A 23780-nucleotide genomic window follows, 5' to 3' on the forward strand; every position below is an offset into this window, starting at 1 on the left:
GTTCTTTATTCATTATTTCTACTTGGCCAGAGCTCTGGGGATGACATGGCATATGAAATTTAGGACTTATTCCCAAACATGAATAAATTTGTGATAAGACTGAATTCATAAAAAGAGTTCTTCTATCCGAGTCAATACATGCTGGTAGGCCAAAATGGGGGAATTTTTCTTTTAAAGGGACTTTGGCAACAAAAGCAGATGTGACCTAAGTACCAGGGAATGCTTCAGTCCACCTGGTGAGCTGATTGACTATGACCAGACAAAATTTATACTGTCCAGCTTTTGGCAGAGAGATAAAATCGATGTGTAAATGTTCAAATGGTTTGTAGGCAAGAGGGCATCCAACAAAGGCTTTGTCACAAAAGGCATGTTGATTAAAGGTCTGGCAGGTAGGGCAGGCTGCAGTAGTTAAACCAGGGGCTATCCATACACTTTTAACAAAGTCCATAATGCCCTGGGTGGCAAAATGACTATTTTTATTAATAAATTGACAAATTAGTTGATAAAAACTCCTAGGGAGCAAGGGTTTTCCTTCAGATGACACCCATACTCCATTAATCTGTTTTGCTTTAAATTTTTGTTTCCATTTTCCAATTTCTTTTCGTTATACGAAAGTGATAAATTTAAGTCATCAGTGGTTGTTAATGTTAAAATTAATTCAGTCCCTTCTGTGGCTGCTAGTTTGGCTATGATATCTGCTTGGTTATTTCCCCTAGAGACAGGGTCAGTGCTACCTGTATGGGCAGAGCAATGAACTACAGCTATGACTTCAGGGAGCTAGAGAGCATAAAGAACTTCATTAATAATTTCTGCATTAGCTATAGATTTTCTAGCTGAGGTTAAAAATCCTCTTTGGAGCCATAGCATGCCAACAGCGTGGCAAATGCCAAAGGTGTAACAGGAGTCTGTGTCAATTGTGACTCTTTTATCCTTTTCAATGATATAGGCATGTATCAATTCTGTGAGTTCTGTACCTTGTGCACTTACATTTGAAGGTAAGGAAGCTGAACAAAGAGTTTCAAATTAATTAACTACTGCAGCTCCTGTATAGTACACACCATCTCTCATGAATAAAGAACCATCTGTAAATACTATTAAATCCAAATTATCCAAATGGGGCATCCAGGAAATCATTATGAGGCTTATCAAAAATGCACACTAAAGATGTACAATCATGTAAAGGTTCTCTGGAAGTTGGCAAATCGGGAAGCAAGGTTGCAGGATTTAGTGCTCCACAGCATGTTAATGTGATGTGTTCATTGTTTGGTAGTGTTGTTTCACATCTAGCAATCCTTTGGTCAGTAAATGCCTGTGTCTTATGTCTTATTAACAATGCCTCAACCTCGTATGGGCACAATATAGTCAGAGGGCATCCCAGTAGCAGATTGGCTGATTTGGTTACTATTAAAGCCATGGAAGCTACTTCTCTAAGGCATGGTGGTGCTCTGGCAGCTACTTGATCTAGCTTGGCTGAATAATAGGCTACTGGGCATTGAGAAGGTCCCAAAAGTTGAGTTATAACACCTGAGGCTACCCTCTTTCTGCTCATGTATATATAGGGTAAATGGTTTATCATAATTTGAGATGCCTGGAGCAGGGGCAGACAGGATAACCTGTTTTAAATTTGAAAGAGTTGTTAGATGTTCTCTTTCTAATTTAAGTGGTTCAGGGGCCAAGTTTTTTGTAAGTGATACAAGGGGCTTAGTGATTTCCCCATAACAAGGGATCCACTGACAACAAAATCCTATTGCTCCAAAAATTGCACTCAATAGTTTTTTGGTGCTGGAGCCTTTTATTTTTGGATATTTTCTATGTGCTTAGGAGAAATGCACAGGCACCAGCAGTTAGAATAAGCCCCAAGTATTCTACTTTGGGGAGACACCACTGAAACTTTTCCTTCAAAATCTTGTAGTTCTAGGAGGAAGTGCTTACTATCCTCTTGGCATGCTTCAGCATTTGTTGAAGCCAAGAGCAAATCATCTATGTATTTTATTAATTTCCTGTTTTTAAATTTTATATTGTCAGTGTCAAGAGACTTAAATTTTGTGCAAAATGTCCTGGATTTTCCACATACCCTTGAGGCAGAGGAGTCCATGTGCACTAAGAGCCATTACATGTGAAGTCAATAATATGCCCACAATTTTTATATACAGGTATGGAAAAGAAGGCAGAGCACAAGTCTACTACTGTAAAGTATGTAGCTGTGCTAGGAATGGAAGAAATAACAGCATTTTTGTTAGAAACTACAGGGTGTCTCTTTACAGAAACTGCCGGGTGTCTCTTTATATCATGATTATTCACTGGTCTCAGGTCTTGTACAAATCTATAGAGGTGCTTGCCATCAGGCCCCAATTTTGGTTTTTTAATGGGCAAGATGGGAGTTTTGTATTCAGATTTATAGTGAATTATGATTACCTGGTCAATTAATGAATTTATTACTGGTGTAATCCTCTCAATTGCCTCTTTTGAGAAGGGGTACTGAGGAATGGAAGGAGGTGGACTAGATTTAATTTTCATTTGGACAGGAAGAGCTGATTTAAGTAAGCCTATATCAGAAGAAGATGTGGTCCAAAGATAGTCTGATATATCTACAGGTGTTGCAAATGTGGGGAGCCCTTTTATCTCCTGGCTATCTGAGGGAGTGAATTTCAAGATTCCTCAGGTACTCCCAAAGATATAGAGCCATCTATAGCACAAATTATTGTGGCCTGTAGTTTTCATAGTAAATCCCTCCCCAGCAAGTTTGTGGGGAATCCAGGCATTAAAAAGAAAAGAGTGCTCAGCAGTTAGGGGTCCCACACCTACCATGTGAAGAGAGAGGTTTGGGACTTTTTGAGGTGTTCCTCATACACCTTGTGAAGATTGAATTTAGCTATCTCCTGATTGTAACAATGAAGGTACTTAGCTCTTTTTTGATTGTGAAGATTGAATTGCAATCCTCTGTCTATATGTTGATTTAATCTCCAGAAATGTAAGCACAGTATTTGAAGTTGAGTGGGAAGATCTGCCCATGTTAGATATGATCACCAAGGGTGTCAATCTTCCACTTAATCATGAGGTGGGAGATCTGTGACCCACGTGTGCACAATAGTGGGTAATGAATTAGAATCAAATAATTGCCTTCTTGTCAATCCTAGAGCAGAGTGTCTGCTGTGATTGGTAGATGTGAAATTTAGGGAAAGTGACACAAGAGAAAAAGATCTTTAAAAAGAAGATCACAGAAGGGATTTGGGATGGAAGAACTCTGACTCTAGTAAAGACTGGAGGACAGACACTTGAGGAGAGACTGGAAGAGAAACTTGACCCTGGAAGAACTCAGGCAAGAGACCTCAAACTGCTTTCCTTTTAGACAGTCACTGTTGGTGAGTGAAAGGCTGGCTTTCTGGAGGTCACTTTCTAGTCTAATTTCTTCAACATCTTCTCTTAATGTGATAACTACCATTTCCAATGTAATACAGAATAATAGTATTAATAATAATAACTGGACATCTTGCTTCACTCTTGATCTTATTGGGAAGGCTTCAAGCTTATCCCTATTACAGATAATACTTGATGATTTTAAGTAGATACTAATATAATTCTAAGCAATGCATTTATTCCAATGTTCCTTATTGTTTTTAATAAGAATAGGTGTTGCATTTTCTTAAAAGCTTTTTCTGCATCCATTGAGATAATAACATGGTTTCTGTTGGTTTTGTTATTGTTATGGTCAATTATGCTGATAATTTTCCTAATATTGAACCAACCCTTCATTTCCTTGTGTAAAACTCACCTGGTCATGTGTAGGATCCTTGTGATATATTTCTGTAATCTCCTTGATATTATGTTATTTAACATTTTTTCATCAATGCTCAGTAGGGAGATTGGGCTACAGTTTTCTTTCACTGCTTTTTTTTCCTGCTTTTGTAGCAACACCATAGTTCTGTCATAAAAGGAATTCAGTAGGGTTCCTTCCTTGGGTAGTTTTCCAATTTTGTATAGTTGAAAGGATCAAATATGATCACATAAAAATTTTTGGAACTGTTTTGAGTGATGGCAAGATCAAGGTCTGACCATCTCCTTGTATGGCTGTGGATGAGTACAGGAATAGATCGTGGTTATTCAGTCAGTTGAGGTAGAGGGAAGATAAGTTATGTGAGGGGGAAAGAGCCAGAGATGTTGACATCCACTGGCACAAGGGAAGGAGTGGGGTGGATTCAAATACTGAAATCAGTTGGAAAGGAAGGATGGATCAGTAAGTTGCTAGAATCAATATCTTCATCAAGCTAAAATTAAGATTGGGAGGAATAATCTTAATGAATGAAAGTGATAAAAGGAAAGTCTGGAATTGCATTGGGAATCCACTGCCAAATTCTGACTTTCTCACCTTGGCTGAGGGTGGGATAAGAAGGTGTATAGACTTCTAGTACTAGAAAGCTTGGTCCAGGACCTTCTCCTTATGGAATAGCCATTTCTACCACGCCATCCCCTTTCTGCCACTAGGGAGTTTCTTCCAAAGCATATATTGTGTGGATGTGCCCAGGCAGGCTCTATGGCATTCCCCTCCCAGGTACAATACTGACTCTTCAGATTTCACCACTATGTTTTTTTATCCTGGAACTTCCCATTCTCCTTTGTACCTTTTGGCCCTGGAGTATCTCTCTGACATACACTACTTCTTCTCCCACTAGATATTTACTTCTGGGAGCTTTGTTTTACCTATTCCACAAGGTTGTCCATGTTTCATGCCCTCTTTACCTTGGGGTCTGATTCTCTGGGCTTTGCCTCTAATCCCTGGTGGTAAATTCTCTCTTCCTACCCCTCTCTCTGCCTCTCTGTCTCTATCACTGTGTCTGTCTCTGTCTGACTCTCTCCCTGACTCTTTCCCTCTCTGTGTCTGTCTCTCTGACTCTGACACTTGCTGTCTGTCTGTGTCTGTCTGTCTCTGTCACTCCAATACTGAGCCATGTCTTAGTGAGAGCCAGAAGATGGAAGAAGTCATTTAGAAAGCAAGTTTGTCAATTATAAAGCATGGATTCTGGACAGAAGAACAGGAGAGATACCTAGAATCAATGCTAATCATTGAGGGCCTGTAGGGGAATGGAAATAAGAAAGTGACCTGTGGGGAACTGGTCAAGAGGTTGGAAAACAGCAAGAGTTTGGGCCCTAATCAATTCTAGAGGGTTACTTGGTCTTGCTGAAAGTATTAGTCACACTTTTTATGCTCTCTTACCCCTCTTTTATCATCTGCTGCCAAGCCAATTGATTTTATCTTCCTAACATTTCTCTATATGCTTGCCTCTCCTCTGTCACTGACATTACAGTGGTGCTGCTGGTCAGCATCTTATGCCTGGATCACTACAACAGCCTGTGAGGTTTTTCTCCCTTCCACAAACATCTACCCTTTCATTCTACTGTCAAAGTGATCTTCCTACAGTGTAGTTATGACCATGTCACTTCAGTATTCAAACTCGAATGATACCCTATGATCTCCAGGACCAAACACAACATCCCATGTTTGGTATTTAAAACCCCCTCCTCATCTGGTCCCCTCCTGCCTTTCCAATATTCCTACACCTTACTAGTCTACTTTCTATTCCTGAAAAAGACACTTCATGACCTGCCTGGTCATTTGCACTGTCTAGCTTTAGTACTTGGGATTCTACTGTTTTTCTCTCTATCTTCTAGTTTCCTTCAAGTCCCAACTATAATTTCACCTTCCATAAGAAACTTTTTCCCGAAGTATCCCCCATTTCTTATTTGCACATAGATGTTTGCATGACTCCTCAATTAGACTGAATTCTCCTTGGGGACAGGGAAAGTCTCTTCCCATTCTGTGTTGCCCCTGCAGGTTATCACAGTGCCTGGCACATAGCAGGTTCTTAATAAAAGTTTCTTGATAGACATGCTAACCCAAGGACTTTCTATAAAAAAAAAGTTTTAAGGTTGAGGAGACACAGTTCAAAGTGATTTTCTGGGGAAGACAAGCCATGGGAAACTAGGGAAGGGATTTTCTCTTCCCCCATAGCATATTAACCATTCCTTATAGCATTTGGATGAGGAGGAGATGATGTATAGGTTTAAAAATAAACTCACACCTCAGGGCAAATAGACAGAGAGAAAGAGTGAGAGAGTCTCTTTTTGATTTTGTTACCATACTTTATCTTTCTTCTTACACTATCTTTATATCTGCTTTTTGTTCACTGATGAACTCTTCTTACCAATCTCAATTTTGAGGAAAGACCCAGAGCAGACTCATATGATTCTCCAGATTTCACCACCGTGTCCTAAAGAGATACCTTACCTTGGAAGGCACATATGTGACTCACTACCATTGGGCTCTAAATTGGAATCCATTCTTTGTTATTGTGGTTTTAGGAAAGAGGAAAAGTTTATACACAAGGGAAGAATCACATATAAATAAAATGAATTTATTAACAGAAAAGGGAAAGTTGTTGGGAAAGGAATAATGGGGAGGTGTAGCACTGACTTTTACCCTTATCTATGCTATCTTATCTATGCTCACACTGTCTAATTATCTTAACTAAAGACTATTAAGAATAAATCCCACTGTAAACCCAGAATTCTTACACACACACAGTCAGTTCATCAGATATCAGGAATCCAAGCTCTGGTATCCTCAGATGGTCTCAGCGAGGTAGGGGTCTTCTCCCAGTCTATCTGTCCACCAGAAGACTGGAGAGTTCCTCTCAACCTCAGCCAGTTGATCCTCAAAGGCTGGTTGCTTGACAGATGGATTTTCAAGAAGTCTCAGCTACACACCTTCCTTCTTCACCTTTCAGCTCCAGACTGCATCAGTTGGTAAACTGTTCCTTGGAACTCTGACCCAGCCAGCTGAGGAAAGATTCTAAGTCTCAATCCCTGTCAATCGTTCTTGCAACTTTTACCTTCCCTTGCTACAATTCCCCCTTTGCCCAAAGCCTAAATCATGTTGAAAACATGATTTAGGCATTTGTGCACTAACTTACTTACATATTACTTAAAATATCTATCCAAAATAACAAACAACCTACACTCAACTATCTTAATCTATCTAAAACTATCTTATTCTAGGGATTTAATCAAGAAAAGGAAAAAAGGGAATTAAATAATGAACAAGTACAAATTTCAAACACAGAGCAAACCTATGCAAAAACACAAGCAAATAACATGAAAAGCCAAAGATAAACATGATTTTCATGCAAACATTAAACTCATAAACACTACTCTTATCATCTAATACAGAATATTCTACCACTATTGTAATGCATTAGCAGCAAACTTAGAAAAAAATTTTGAAAATTGCAATAAACACATTGCATAAGTTTTACAAAGAAAATTAAACTAAAACATTAAACATACTTATGCAAAATACATATAACAATAGATAAAATTATACATAAGTGATCTATTTACATATATGTACATAATGCAATAAGTATGCTATACATATACCCCTCATATTTATACATGTTACATATAACATACACTGTGATACAATTAATTTTACAATCCTATTATACACACTTTGCATATATTTACATATGTATTTATAATTTTGTGTGATATGTGATGTTATATGTCGTTTGTGTTATATAATGTATGTTGTAATGTATTTTTGTAATGTAAGTCAGTATCTTACCTTATCTACTTTAATCCTAACTAAATCCTCATCTTCAAAATTCTCCTGTCTACCTATATTCCTATATTAAACTATGTATCTAACTATTTTTGTTACTAAATTATAGCTAATTATAACATTGTTAGTACACTAGCTATACATTGTTTCACACATTCAAATAGTGAATCAATGTAACCTAACCATGTTTATGTATTTATGTTTATGTATTTGTTTTGCTGTTATTTTTGCTTTGTTATACTGTTTTGCTAGTGTTATGTCAGTGTTACTGTTATGTAAGTGTCATGTTACTGTTGCATGTAATATATTTCCCACTACTTCAGATCTTCCCTTTCTTCTCATCTCATCTTAATTGAATAATTCTTCTGCAAGTCCATGGTAGTAAATATATTTATGTTCATTTCTGGGAAGATGATATGTTGTTTTGTGTTATAACACATTACCCCACAAATTTAATTAATCGGTTCCTTAATCCTGTGATCCTGTTCATTTTATAATTTCTTTAAATTCTTTGTCTAAATTTTTATAAATCCTTCTAGTCTTTTAACAATGTCCATTAATTTCCTGAATTCTCTTTTTGAACTGCATTGTCCTCTTCCAGATGTCCTCTTCCACTGGAATGGTCCTCTCCTTATTGATCGTTCTGACTGCAGACTCAATTTGCTTGATGATTCTCAGCTTCCACAATTTATTCTTCTTCAATTTCTTCTTCAATGACTTGTACATTTTCAATGTTAATACCATGTGCTAGTTTTATATATCAACAATGATACCATGAATCTCCACCTAAAACTTTTGCTGAAGATGGAGAAACTAACAAAATTGTATAAGGACCTATCCAACTCTCTTATGTTGCTGAGCTCTTTCCTGAGCTGGTTGGGTCAAAGTTTCAAGGAACAGTTTACAAACTGATGCAATCTGGAGCTGAAAGATGAAGAAGGAAGGTGTGTGGCTGAGACTTCTTGAAAATTCATCTATCAAGCAACAAGCCTTTGAGACTCAGCTGGCTGAGCTTGATCGGAAATCTCCAGTTTTCTGGTGAACAGATAGACTGGGAGAAGACCCCTACCTTGCTGAGACCATCTGAGGACATCACAGCTTGGATTCCTGATATCTGATGAACTGACTGTGTGTGTGTAAGAATTCTGGGTTTACTGTGGGATTTATTCTTAATAGTCTTTAGTTAATATAGTTAAACTGTGTAAGCACAGAAAATTAGAGTGGGTAAAAGTCAGATGCTATCCCTCCCCATTATTCCTTTCCCAATAACTTTCCCTTTTCTGTTAGTAAATTCATTTTATTTACATGTGATTCTTCCCTTGTGTATAAACCTTTCCTCTCTCCTAAAATCATAACAGTTTGGCAGAGTTAGCTAGGTTAAGAAATATTAGGTTATATAGAAAAACAGTTAAGTTTTTAAGTTTTATATAGGGAAAATCAGTTAGACTGGAAGATTCCATCTAGCACTCAGCAAGAGGCACATTCAACTGGGGGGTAGGGGAGAGGAGTAGTGGAACTCTGGGACTCTAACTGAGCTAGGAGAGACATTTAATTTTTAAATAACCTTCTGCCACATGTTCTAAGTGGTCATATTGGAGGTTTTTTGAAAATGTTTCCCTTTCCTTAATTGTATATAAATAAGGTCTTCACAGTGGTTTATAACAACACAAATTCCACTGTATATACATGATTAACAATAAATGTAAGCATTTCTGGGGAGATGTTAATGGATCTTTTTCTTGTATTGTGGGAATGTGTTCTGCATATCCCATATGTTGTATTCATTCTTTATCCCAAAGTATATTAAATGGTTCTGGACTCTCAGTGGATGAAATCATGCATGGAAATGACTGTGCAAACTGTCTTGTCCTGTATCCCCATACTATGTATTTGTCTCTGTGTTGTGTGTAAGTTTAGAGTGCTGTTATTTGTTATTGGCAACTGGATTAAAGCTACAATGCTTTGGTTAACTAAGGATTCTGAGCTTAAACGGTCATACTCATGAAGCAACAATTGGTTGAGATGGAATTGTATATGAAAGATAAAAGATCTCCCAGTTGTTTCAAGGGATGAGATATTTCAGGAAAATACCCATAAGAGGTTTACAACTGAGGACCTGGAATCTATAAAAAAGAAAACACCTGCCTTTGTAGATGAACCTAATAAGGTAATTAAAGAAATGAGGGGAGCTATTGATCTATTTGCCCTGATTATAATGATTTTACTCTGTTAATGAAAGACCTTTAAAAGGGGGGGGGGGAATAAGTTCATAGAAGAAACTAAGCAGGATTCCTTGTTAACACATTGGCCAGAACATTAAAATGACACTGACATGAACAGAAAAGTTCAGTGTGACAGGTTGAAGGAAGCTAGGCAGGCAATTCTAGAGGTTATGGGTAGACATATTAAGAGATGAAATGCATGATCCAAATTTAAAGGGATCAAACAAAAAACCACTGAAACACCAACATCATTCCTTAACCAAATCACTAAAGCTCCCAAGACATACCTGAATATGGATGTTCTTGAAGAGGGAACAATAGCACATATAAAAAGATCTTTGTGAAAATGCTATACCTAACATAAAATTATTCTTCAAAAACAGTTCTCCTGATTGGGAGGAGATGCAACTGGAAGATGTTAGAAAAAAGGCTACATACTTAAGCACAGATAGTGAGGATAAATATGAGGAGAGATGCAGTGATAGATCTTAAAAGAAAATTAAAGGAAGCAGAAGGAAAAGCTAGAGAAAGTAGGATTAAAGAGGTTAAGGCAGTGGCTGCATTAAGATCCATGAAATCTAATAACAATTATTATAAGACTAGGAATAGAAAATCTTGTCCCCAATGTTGTTTCCTCTGCAATAGATGCTAAAGACTTTTGTTTTTGTAAAGGAATGTAGATACAGAAATCAGTTTTCCAGACAATTGAACAAGAATGGATTTAACAGGCAAAATAATTGAAACAGCAATAATAACTGGAATAATAACAATAATGGCTGGAATAATAACTATTCAAGAACAAATAATGATTTTAGGTTTTAATTTAGCTACTCTCTCTGGTTTCCCAGTAGCTCCTATTACTTCCATTGTACCAACAGCTCGACAATTTATAGGAAGACTTTGCAAAACTGATCTACTGGCTCCAGTATCAACCAAAAGATCATAAATCTGATCACCTATAGTGACAGATACACATGGTTTTGTACTGTTTGGAGGTTGAAATGTTTCTAATACTGGTGCAAGCACAGTAAAATCAGTACAAAGCTCAGTCATTTCCTGTACATCCAAGTTTACATCTGCTTGAACTCCATGATATTCCCAGGATTTTGCATCTTTAACTCCATCATCAGCTTTTTCACTCCTCCATTTGTTCCTTATACTCTCTACCTTGCTATCATTGTTCTTGTTTGCAATTACATTATCATTATCCATTCTATACTCTTCATGATTTTCCATTACTTTACAACCATTAGAATTTTCTAATAATTTTACACTACAATATTTTCCCTACAATTATTAACACTAATTACAGTATCCTTTGATTCAATCACTTCATCTATATCTTCATTTACCTTATTACCATTACAATCACTTTCATTTACTCTCAATTCATTATCCCTTGATTTAAGTACAGAAGAACACTGAATAAACTTTCATAAGGAACAAGCCCCTTTGCTTTGATCACCCTTAACAACCTGACTGTATTTAGGCCTTGTTACAGACTTAACCCAGTCCTGTATTGTGCTCAGATCTGGTGCTTGAGATCCCTGACAGCAGGCATTCTGACACATATTTCCATTATTCCTTCTTGAATAGTTATTCCAGTTATTATTGTCATTATAATTGTTCTTATTCCAGTTATTATTATTGTTATCCCAATTATTCTGCCTAAATTAAATCCTCCATGCCTGTTCAATTGTCTGGAAAACTGATCTACATTCCCTAACAAAATTGCCAATTCTATTGCAGAGGAAACAACATTGGAAACCTGATCTTCTGTCCCTAGGCTTGTAAAAGCTCTTATTAGGTTTCATACATCTTAATGCAACCAATGTATTTAACCTCTTTAATCACACTATCTCACTTTCTCTAGCTTTTCCTTCTGCTTCCTTTAATTTTCCTTTAAGATCTTCTATCACTGCATCTCTCTTCATAATTATCCTCACTATCTGTGCCTCCCCCAATTGTTGTTAATATAATATGTTAAATGTCCTTGCTCTAGACTAAATAAGTCAAATGATTGTTAATGGAAAGCATACCATTGGACACTTCGGTCTAAAATACTAAGAATAACCACACATAGGAATGTACCAGTAATTTGAAATAGTAACCAATGTCAAGGTCACTGGGGAACACCTGGTTGGGGGTCCTCAGCAGTAAGAATGCAAAGAGACTCAGGAGGGATGGGCAGTGACTTAGTTTATTGATTTGGGGGTACACAATTTATAAGGGAAATGACAGGCTAAAGAATTAGGTAATCTTTTCACAGTAACAATGATAGGTAATGATTCACAAGGTAAGGATAATGAACAGGTGACTTCATGGCTGTTGGATCAAACTGTTCTTATCCACCCATTCTGTCAGAGGGAGTCTTTTCATACCTGGGGTAGAAACTGACCTGCTTGCCAAGACAGTTGAGGCCTGTCAGTGACCAACAACCTGCTTAATTTAGCTGCTAAGATGGTTTTACCAGGGTGTGCTTCTGCTTATTCCACAATTACTTGTAGCCAGAGATGACAGTTGGCTTAAAGGCAGACACCAAGGTGGATGAGCAACCCAGAAAAGGGCTCAGTAAGTTTCATAACAGAGGTACCAGTCCTTCCTGAACACCTCATGAACCCCAAATTATGACAAGGTGGTACAGTAGATAGTGTGCCTAGCCTAGAGTCAAGAAGAACCCTCTTCATGAGTTCAAATCTCACCTCAGACACTTCCTAACTGAGTGACCCTGGGCAAGTGACTTAATCATATTTTCCTCAGTTTCTCCAACTATAAAATGAATGGGAGAAGAAAATGGTCAATGAGTCTAGTGGTTTCCTTTGCCAGGAAATCATTAGGCTCTCAGCTAGGTGTGAGGATTACAAGTCACAACATATTATATATTCTCAAGGAGGTTGCATTTTAATAGGGACACAGGAAGGACTTTTATATATTCCTATAATATGAATACTAAGTAAAAAAATACAAAGCAATTAAACAGAGATCATAAATAAAGTATGTGGGAGAAACCAAGGGAATTATGATTTGGGAAGAATGTAAAGTACTAGAGGAGGAGTAACAGCCAATATTGCTGGAAAGAGATTTAAGAATAACTTTGGCAAGAGCTTATACAGAGGACTTTACAATTCAAACCATAAGCTAATAGGAGCATCCCATATCCTCCTTCAAACCTATATGTCATATATTTAACATTGGGAAAGGCTGAAATCTACCTCACCCATAGGTCCAGGTCCACTTGGATTCACTATGTTACGGGACCTTTCCCAGAAATCTTCACTAAGAAATTTGATCCAGAGATGAATCGACTTGGAAATCCCCACAGCTATTCCAAGAATTGAGAATTGACTTCTGCCAGGAGGCACAGCAGGAGCTGAAGATCTGACTGTCCCTGTGAATGAGCAAAAAGGGGCTGATGGTTGGGAAACACAAGGCGGTGAAAGTAGACACGACCACCAGCCAGTCACCCGAATGAGTCACATACACTTTGTACAGTGTGAAGCCACAGCTGATGCAGTAAGCAGAAACAAAGATGCTCAGCAGCAGCAGGATGGTTTGGGTGGCCCTGATCTCCGGAGAAGTCTTCTGTGAGAGGCTCGTGCGGTGAATGTGCTGGACTTTCCGTTGATGTCTGTACAGCAGAACTATTATGTAGCCGCTGGCCCAGACCATGCCTCCAACACAAAGGATGTCTCGCAGGGAGGGCAGGATGGTTACTTCCTTTAACACCTTTTCCCAGTAGCAATAAAGGACTTCAAATCCCCCTGTGTGGCTGCTGTTGATCCTCTTTGATCCAGTTATATGAAAGGGCACGTTTACTTCTATGATCATGTTGAATATCCAGCAGAGGAGACACGAGGGCCTGATGAGCTTCAGAACTCTGACTTTGTGTTTGGCCAACCTGGAGCTGCTGGGACTAATAGTGACAGCCTGAAAGATACTCAGGAGACACGTGGTACAGGCAGCAAGGCCCCGGCTCATCCTTTGGAAGTAAAATACCATTTGACAGCCTAAGTTTCCCAGGAAATAAACATCCCCAAAATAGAAATTTACTAGTGGGCATCCTTTAGAGAGGAGCACTATGGTGTTAGTCAGTGTTAGTTGGACCAGAATGGGGTCCAATAGCCTTGACCTGTGGCTGCTAAACAAAGTAAAGACATAAAAGCAGAAGAGTAAGGAGTTGCCCAGGACCCCAACTCCAGTCTGAGAAAAGAAGATGATCCCCAGGACTATGTCATAGAGAGACATGATCTTGTAATAATACAGGGGCACATCTAGAGATAACATGAGGAAGAGAGGAAAGAACAATCAAAAATCTCTCATAGTAAACACAATGAAGGCTCATAATCTACTTGTGAGTCATGATTTGTGTTTATGATGTAGTGGCAGCTGGTGGCCAAATGTGCCTTCAGAATCTTTTAGGAGACTATATATACACCCTGATACACACACATGGGCAAACCCTTCTTCCCAACCACACAGTTACATACGCATAGACATATTCCTTCTTTCTCTGCCCAGCTTCATCCATGGACTTTCCAGATATTCCACATGCCACACTGACTCCAATCTGCAGATGATGTATAACTGGAACCTTTGGGGATGATTTGTGGAGGGATACAGGACTCTACAGGGTTGAACAGAATTCTGAGTCAAAGCTTTGAACATATAAAAGTAGCAATTCATTATTGGTTAATGAAACAGAGGAACTAAAATGACTTAATGGAAGGGAGGTCTTTAACACATCCCAATTTCCAGCTTGCGTACCCACATAATTTGGTGCGTTTCACTTGTGGGGAAAGTATGGGTTTTCTCTTCTTTCCGCTGAAAACTTACCTGTATTCCAATAAAAGGATCACTTTTCTTATATGAATAACTTCTGGCCATTGAACTTACAGGGGCCATCAGATAAATGGACTTTTAGAAATGGAGCAGAAAGGAACCAGTAGCAAACTACAATCCCATCCAAGGGATCGATGATAGCAGAATCTTTTCTATGTAGTAAGGAATGAATGACATGAAAATAGGAACTTAACTCTAACTGTGCCAGACAGAAAGAAGTTGGGGGAAAGGGTTAATGTCTTACCTCAAGATTTATTACCTTTACAGAAAGATCTCTTCAGGGTCTGGGTCCATAACACTGCAATTTCAAACTGTTTTTCACAGAATCAAATTTGCATAATCAGGTTTGCTCACGATGTAATATTTTAAATGGCACTTCTTGAAGTACAAGTCAGGTCTATGAGCCTAAGTTAGAGGCTAAGAATCAACAAGACAAAGAGAGTCACCTCTCTTGGAGAGGAGTGAGCTACTTTGAAGAGATAACTCTCTGATGTCCATTTGAATATTTAGACAACTTAATCTGGACACATACATTTCAAGAAGCCCCCATTTGTTTTTGGTGTCTTGAATAACATTCAAAAAGACTAAATCAAGTCATCACTTGCCATGTGAACAGGGACTCTATAATGCTTTGAATCAATCATTTTGTAAGAGGTTGGCTCACACTCTAGTCCATTTTTTAGGAAAAGAGAAAAGCAATCTGAGAATCTGGGAGAGCTTTTGAAAAAGCAAGAGGGGCACGTCTAGGACAAAGCGGAATCCCTTCCTTGTCTTTAGTGCTTACTAAGAGAGGGCAGTGATAGCAGGAAAGTATCTGACTTAAACATAGAAAAGTTCTTGTCCTTCCAATTTAGCAACTGCACATAGGTCTGTGCTTCCCAATGGTCTTTTGGGGAAAGTATCTTTAAAAAAATCTAAATGGAGCTTTGTAAAGATGGGACAATGAGCATGCCTGACTCCCAGAATCCTCTTCAATCGACCATTCATTTCCTCTCACAGAAGTAAAAGAAGATCAGAAAAAGTACAAAGTCTAGGTCCTCCTTGACTCACCATTACTTCAGGCAGTCCCCCCCCCCAAAGGCTATCTTTTTGTTTATTTTGACTAAATCAGAAGATTAGAAGTGTTGGATGGGGTTAAAGTCAGAGAAATTGGCTGTCCCATGGAGAAGGGGCTTCCTACTTTCTGAAGTAGAACACTAGAAAGAGGGCTGGGCCCAGAGGAAGAACTATCTGAGTTCTAATCCAGACTCAGTGACTAGTTTTGTAATCTGGCCAAGTCATGTATCTACTCTTTGACTCAGTTCTCTCATCTGTAAAATAGAGATAAAAATAACTTCTACCTTCCAGGGTTGTCATCAGGATCCACTGACATATTAAGTATGAAACACTCCTCCTAATGCTTCACACACACACATAAATGCTAGCTATGGTTATGAGGCCCCCAGCGTCCCTGGTAGTCTCTGGCAGCAACTCCTGCCTTTGTAAGGGGAATTCCTCATTTTGCTTAATTCTTTCAAATGCTGTCCACTTATCTTTACTGATTGCACACTCTCTCAGGGCTGTTAAGATGGCCTCCCTACGACAGTATAATTGTAAATAATCCTCAGAGTTGTGATAATCCCATTCGGGATCCTGAGATGGCCAGGGTGTTGCATTGGGCCCCCGGGCTTAATTGACATGAGAAATTAGTTTATTTTTTCAGGTTCAGTTAAAAAAACCAGTAGCAACTTTTCAACATCTTTGTAAGATGGACTATACTGAAAAAATATGTCTGTCATCTTTTTTGTTACCAGAAAGGGATCTTATTCATATGTGGTCACATTTCATGTGAATTCATTTATTTCTTGATGAGTAAATGGTATATTGTGCCTTAGAGTCACCACATCCCCATTGTGACCTATTTCAGGTACTTCTCTTAGAGAAAAAAGGCCTCTAGTTGAATTTGGTACCTGTGGGTCAGTTTGACTAGAACGAGTTTCTTTAGAAGGATAAGATTTCCTTGGGGCAGGGATTGGTTTTTGGGTAGGAGAAGGAATAGGAGACCCTGGGATTTCAGAAGTTTGGGTTTCAGCAGAAGGGTCTTTGGGATTAAGTTCAGCCAAGATTTGCAGACCATGAGAGAATCAGTCTTCTAGCTGAGCTAAAGGAGAGGTGTTTTCCATCTCCATTGGGGGAAAGAACTTCCTCATTTAGAGGTCCAGAAATAGGTTTGTCAGGTTCAGACATGTTTTTGGTGGGGTCACTATTTGCCAGTTGATCCTGTAAGAAGCATTTTAAATTATCCAATTGGTTTTGCATGTTTTCCTGCATTTTAGCTTCACATTTTTTCAAGTTAGCATTTCTCATCACATTATATAGGAGTATAAAAATGAAATTACCTAATAACATAAGAAATGGGAAGTATTCTGGAATCTTTAATGTCCGTAGTTCTTCAACTGCCATACATATGTCGTAGGATGTACTATTCATTTTTAAATATACTTTGTAGTTATTTAAAATCTTGGTTTTAGTCAGTAGATGTCACTACTGGCTAGCAGTCTTCACAAGTTGTTTTTTGTTTGTTTGTCTGTTTGTTTGTTTTTTTACTCCTCACTTAATTTTAAAACTAGAGACACATGGGGAGCAGGACAAGGCCAAAACTGCCTCCAGGTTTCTCTGACTAGGCAGTATTGTCAATGAGGGTGGGCTAATTGGGTTGTTTGTTCCCTAAGATAAAGAGGGTTCATACATAAACAGATTCCCCAGTTCTACCACTTTTAGGTTTTTAAAAAAAATGGCTGTGTTCAATTCAAATTAAGGAAAAAAGAGAAAGTGGAAAAAAAATGTTTTATAGCCACCTGATCTCACAGTGGTGTTTCAAACTGCTGAGTTATATGCTTAAAAGGCTGACTTGTTGAAGTAATAAAGAGAGAAAGGAAAGAGATTTCACAGAAATTTTAGGGTTCTGGTCACACCCTTCGTGGTCACCAAACTGTAAGGGGGAAATTTTAGTGTTGTGACTTAATCTAAATTTAATTGGTCTCCAGGGAAAATCCCAAATAAAATATTCAAGTAAGTTTGGAAATTTTATTGTGGTTTAATTAATGTAGAGGGAAGGAATTAAGAAGAAGAGAAAGGGAAAGAATATAGGAATTCTCCCACCGAGCCTTTGCAAGGGGAAGTTCAAAGACCTCAGCCACGAGGTCTCTTCAGAAGATTATAGGCTTTCCTAAGAGGATAGTGTTTTGGAAGGTGAAGGAGAAAAGAATCAGCCTAAACTCCGAGAGAGCTCAGAGAAGACACCTCACCTGAACCAGGTTACTAAGCTTCCCCAGTAGTGTATCAAGGACTCTGACACTACTAAGCTTCCCCAGTAGTGTATCAAGGACTCTCAAGGAGACTTGAACCCAGGATTCCAGTCCCCAGAAGTCTTTGCTCACTTCCCAGAATGCTTTGTAATCACACTGAATTCTCACCTAGGCAAGATCACAAATTATTATTTAAAGGAGTTCTCTGCCTACTGAGGGATCTTTCCTGTTTCCGCTTCCAAACAGACGAGTCTCTCATGATGTAAGAGAAATTGAAATGGGCCTCTCGACCCTCCTAGACACGTGCTTTCCTTACTTGTATTTTCTTAAGTAATTAAACTTTCATAATCCTCATAAAAATATAATACTTCTAGCAGAGAGAAACTAATTTCTACCTGCCTCAGTTTCCCCTAAATTTTAATCATAACAGTTGAATTTTAACTCTGACAACTGCCAAACCCGATCAATAGCTTCCAGCACACCAAGATGCCAAGACTCTCAGCATGGTACCACCAGAGCCACCTCTCCACAAAAAGAGCCCAAGAGAGGAAGTGACACGATATATATAGACCATTTTTACATCACTTTCAAGCATCTCACATGTACCAATGGTAGCTTATTCCTGACTTAGGACATCTCAGGGGTCTGTCAGTTGTTTCTGATTTGTCATTTGCTAGCACATGTCAGTGATAGGCCATCCATTTCAATACTTAATAGTTCAGTGGGGGGGGTGTAGATATTCCTGTTTTGTTAGACTATGCAGGGTGGAGTAAATTTAATGTTCACTCCTTCAGGAGACACAGTGACAATCACGGATCATCATGGATGACTCAGGGACTCCAAGAACCATCCCACAAGTCAGAGTATGGGAGCAGAAAGCAGAGGACACACCAGAGAAGGAATGGAGCCTCAGAGAGGGGCTACTCTTCCAGGCCAGGGAAAGGCAAGTGGAGTCAGGTTTGTGCTCAAACAACCCCTGTATTTGAGCAAGAAAGGGAGGCAGGGTCTTCCCTCCAAGAGAAACTTTCTGTGAGGCAGGCAGCCTCCTCACCATTCTCTTTCTATTCAAAGCTTAGATGACAATCCATTGGAGTATTGGAGGGGCCATCAAAGCACTGGTCTGGGTCATACTAGGATGCACTTCTGATGGAGCTGAGCTCAGGACCCAGGAGTCCAGGGGTCTGCCTTAGCTCCATGTCAGGGACACATTTAGGGTGCTGAGCTCATCTCCATCAGGTTATCAAGGGGCACCTTCACTTGAGAAAGACAGGGTGACGGTTATTTTCAGGGCATCCTTCTTCCTGGGCACCTCTCAAATTCAGACCTGATAGCAGGTCCTGGGTTTCCATGGTGATATGTGAGTGACTAAAATGTCAATGACTCTTGAAGGTTGCAGATAATGGGGATTCGCATCAGGACCTAAGCCTCAGAGAACTTTCCTCCAGCACACAATCCCTATCTTATCCATATGTACAGTGTGCTGAAGGTAAGGCTATTCTATTATTGGCCATTTCTCTGATATTTAGAGATTTAGAGATGGAAGTGTCCTTAGAGACCACCTAGTATCTCCTGCCCAACTATATGCTAAGAAATCTGACAACCCAAGTGAAATGGGTGAATAATTACAAACATATAAAGTCACCAGAGTAATGAAAGAGGAAATGGAATACTAAAGCAACTGCATCACAGGGAAAGAAATTGAACAAACTATGGAAGAACTCCCTGACAAAAGGGTGCCAGGGCCATATGAACTCACATGTGAGTTCTGCCCAACATTCAAAGAATGACTAACTCTAGCACTACATGAATTATTTAGAAAAAAAGGGAAAAGGAAATCCTCCCAAATTCTATTTATGAGACAAATATGGTTCTGATATCTAAATGAGGGATCCAAAACAGAAAAAAAAACTATAGATCAACCTCCCTAATGAACATTCATGCATAAATTTTAAACAAAATACTAGCAATAAGATGACAACATCTCATCACAATACTCATAGACCCCAGGCAGGTGGGATTCATACCAGGAAGGCAGAGGCTTTGACAACAGGGCCTACATTACCAGAGATGGGTTGTTGGGGTGATGCTTTGTGCCTCAAAGAAAAAAAGGGGTAAACTGAGGAGTTCAGGGGATGATTAGATATCTGGGGTGCAAACAGGAGCTTATCAGAAGCAAACTGAAGGTGCCTCTCTGTGCTTATCAAAAAATCTATGGGAGAGGCCAAGGGAGAGTCTCTTTTAAAAACCCTTCCTTATAGGTTTCTGTTACTCAAAGTTACCTTCTTTCAGCAATGCAGAGGATTAAGGAAAAGGGTTTCCTTATGTGCTCTCTGACCTGGGATACTTCTGGGGTTTGGGTGTGTCCAGGCGAGCCAGTAACCCATCTCACACCTCGCTTGGCTTCATGTATAAGGAGAGAACAGCATTATACTTAGTTCTTGCCTCTTGTGTCTCTGAAGATCAATGGGATTCTCCAGGTAACTTGCTCTGGGTGAAGGGCTATTGAAATGTCACAGTTATTTGTCCCCTCCACACCCTTCCATTACCAGCAGAAGTGCCCCCAAGTCTTCTCTTCTTCAGTGTGTGTTTCTCCAGGTTTTCCAGCTTACCCTCATGAGTCCTTTCATCAGCTCCATCTCTGCCTGTTTTATAAACATGCTCCAGTTTCCAAATGGCTGCCCTAAAGTATGGCTGATGAACCTGCACACAGTGTGGCCCAACTTCATCTCCCTCCTTTGCTTAGCTCAGAGCCTGTGATACATCAGAGGACAAGACACTGACCTGTTCCCAGTGCTCTGTTGTACTGGGAAGGCCCTGGAGCCCTCTGTGCATTTACACTGCTGTGCTCTGCTTGGCTACCTCCTCCTCTGTTGATAGCTGGACTCTATCTGGGTAGACAATCACCCTTTTTCTCCAGATAGCCTCCCTTTGGATCTGACCCCTCCTCCTAGCTCATTCAGATAGGTTTCTGTGATAGCTGATCCTGAGCTAGGTGGCATCTCCACATTTGACAAGGATGACTTCTATGTTTTATAGGTAATGAACTGTCCAGGTTCATGCATTCTTATCTCAAGTGATACATTAGACGTCTGCATCCAATTGGGAATCCATCCTTTACTGGGTAATTTTGGATGAAAGTCTGAAACAGACACTAATGGCTGACCTGGAGTCCAACCCAAGACGTATAAGACAGAGAGCTTGAGCAAAGGAGCAAGGCTTTATTGGAGGAAGGGAGGAGGATGGAAGGCCAGTGTCCATGGAGTGGGAGGGGGAGGAATGGAGATTAAGGGGGGAGCCAGAAGTCTGTAAAATACTAGGGGGTCTCTGTCTGAGATGGAGAAGGGGGGAATCTTTTATAGGGTGCTGGTCTGGGATTAGGTAACCTGGATTGTCTCTATTGGGCAAAGTTGGGGTGCTTGTGGTTGAATTTGGGGTTGGGGGATTTTAGTTCCCAGGCTTGTCTAGTCCTTAATATGGTGCAGACAGTATAAGTCCAGAACATCCATCCACCATGGATTTCTCAGATCATAGCAGGGAAGTAGCAGTGCCTGAGGAAGTGGAGCTACTTGCTTTGTTCTGGAGTCCCGTGAGGTTCCAGGGAAGGGGTGGGGGGCTGTCAGTCTTGGTAGGGATTGGGGAAGAGGAAAGGGGGGTTTTGATCCCAGGATCTATCAAGTAACACTCACCTGGCTGTCTGCTGTGTCACTGAAGATTTCTGTGTTTCATTCAATGGAGAATGCTGGGGCCAGTCAGGGCTGTAGTTATAGGTACTGGATGTCTGACCTCATCTCCCTCCAGAGCTGCCATTATCTTGTCACCTACCAGAGAAGTGATATCAGACAATTAGAGTCAGAGATGTCTCCAGGTGTTTGGGGAACTTTGGCCCCTTGAGCCCATCCCAGGCAGCAATTAGGTCAGAGTAATGAGGGCTCAGCCAAGAGTGGGAGCAGCTGAGAAGCTTTTTCTGCTCCTAGTAGAGACTTTGTGCATTAGAGCCAAACAAGGGCAAGTGGTGAGCCCTCAGGATTAGGCAACAAGGCTGTCTGAGGCTGCTCTTCCCTGTCCTGGACGGTGAGCCTGATGGGGCCTCCTTCCAGTTGCTCCTCTTCTTATGCTTCCAATTGGCTCTTTGTATAAGAGACAGTAAACTGAGTCATGCTTACATCTTGTCCCTGCTCTCTCATCTCAGAGCCTTAAAGACCATTTCTGAAGATGTGATTTTGACTTGAAAGAAGGAAGTGGACCAATCACACATGAGAAAGAATAAATAATTAATAAATAATTATTCTGAGAGCAATCAATCAACATTAGTGAATAATCTTCCCTCTTCGTGCCATTGCACACCATGTCTAAAAACATATGGTGTATGTTCATTTCAGGAGAGATAGACTTGAGGACCTTCTCCATCACTTCATATAAGTCTGTCCAGATTTCCTTGGTTCTGGCCATTATATCATTTCATACAATATTTTCTATCAAGTTCACATGCCATCATTTTTTCCACCAATCTCCACCTAATATTGTTTCCTTTCTAGATACAGACATGTTCAGGTAATAGTTTGTCAATATTTATATTTTTATGTTCTCTATTCATGGCCTGAGCTCTGGGGATGGTGGGTGTATGGACTTTGGGAGTAATTCCCAAACAATAAACACATGATCAAACACAATCAGTAAAATAAGTTCCCCTATCTGAGTCAAAGAGTGTAGGCCAGACCCAATCAGAGAACAACCCCCCTCATAGCATTTGAGCAACAAAAGCTGCCATGGCACTAGTATCAGGTAAGGCATCTATCCACCTAGTGAATGGGTCCACTATAACAAAACAAACTTTCTAATGTCAGAAAATCCCTAGGCGAATCTATGCTAATGTGGGCACTTTCATGAAATACATTTATAAAATAATGATAATGGAGAGATCCAAAGAGTAGAAATGGGGAAAACAACAATAATGCAGGTGACTAAAAATGATATGCAAGATGTGATTATTAATACAGAAATTCTACAAACAGAGGAGAAATGCTATTGGAGATGAATAGAGATCATTAATAATCAATAGTTAATAACCAGCTGCTCTGGGATCCAGAAAGGAATATTCAGGTTGGCTCATGTCTACTTCCCTCTCAACTTTTTGGTAGTATATTTTTGTTCTTAAATGATGAGCCAAGTCAGAAGAAAATTAATAGGCAAAATAGAAATTGTTATATCTCCATTAAATTCAAGGCCAGAAATGTGATATGAAGATCAACTGAATGAATAAAAGATGTTTAGCTTAAAAAATAGTTAGCCACAGAAATATATCAAGGATCTTTGTGTGAACCCTAGTTCCAAACCAGTTACCTCTTGGCATTTGTCCTGACTCCAAGGCCTCTGGTATAAAGGGTGAAAATTATGGTTCAGACTGAAAAAAATCTAAATTTAAAAGGTCGCCAAGGGAAATTCCAAACAATAAAATACCCACGTGTGATATTGAAATCACTTTAAAAGTCTGATATATATATATATTAATTTAAGGTAGCCAAGGAATTCACTTATGTTATTCCTAAATGAAACACCTAAGTCAGCTGCTAAATTTTTATGGTGTTTTAATTACAAACAGGAGGAAGAAAGTATTAGAGGGACAGAGAGAGAGAGAGAGAGAGATAAGGGAGAGAAGGAAAGAAGTTAAAATACCCACTCTGGCTCAGGCTGAGCCAAAGTGGGCTTTAAGGCCCTGGATAGCCAAGACTAGGAAAGGGATCAGTCCTTATCACGTACATGACCAATCTGAAGGGAAACAGTCTGCAGGGCTCCTCCAACCTCAAGATCCAGCCT

The 23780-nt window shown here is 39.4% G+C and overlaps 1 protein-coding gene across 1 annotated transcript; it reads right to left on the reverse strand.

Moving 5' to 3' along the window:
• Window positions 1–12412: 12412 nt before the first annotated feature.
• Window positions 12413–14116, reverse strand: LOC130458834 (vomeronasal type-1 receptor 4-like). The gene has a single exon (XM_056825759.1). It carries the CDS (start codon window positions 14083–14085, stop codon window positions 13117–13119), a length of 969 nt encoding a protein of 322 aa, XP_056681737.1. The 5' UTR covers window positions 14086–14116; the 3' UTR covers window positions 12413–13116.
• Between the last annotated feature and the right edge of the window lie 9664 nt (window positions 14117–23780).

The sequence above is a fragment of the Monodelphis domestica genome, chromosome 4 (genome assembly GCF_027887165.1).
Source record: "Monodelphis domestica isolate mMonDom1 chromosome 4, mMonDom1.pri, whole genome shotgun sequence".
Classification (NCBI taxonomy): Eukaryota; Metazoa; Chordata; class Mammalia; order Didelphimorphia; family Didelphidae; genus Monodelphis; species Monodelphis domestica.

Excerpts from the sequence above, each read along its gene's own strand:
- LOC130458834 (XM_056825759.1), bottom strand. The coding sequence starts at position 14,085 with ATGTCTCTCTATGACATAGTCCTGGGGATCATCTTCTTTTCTCAGACT.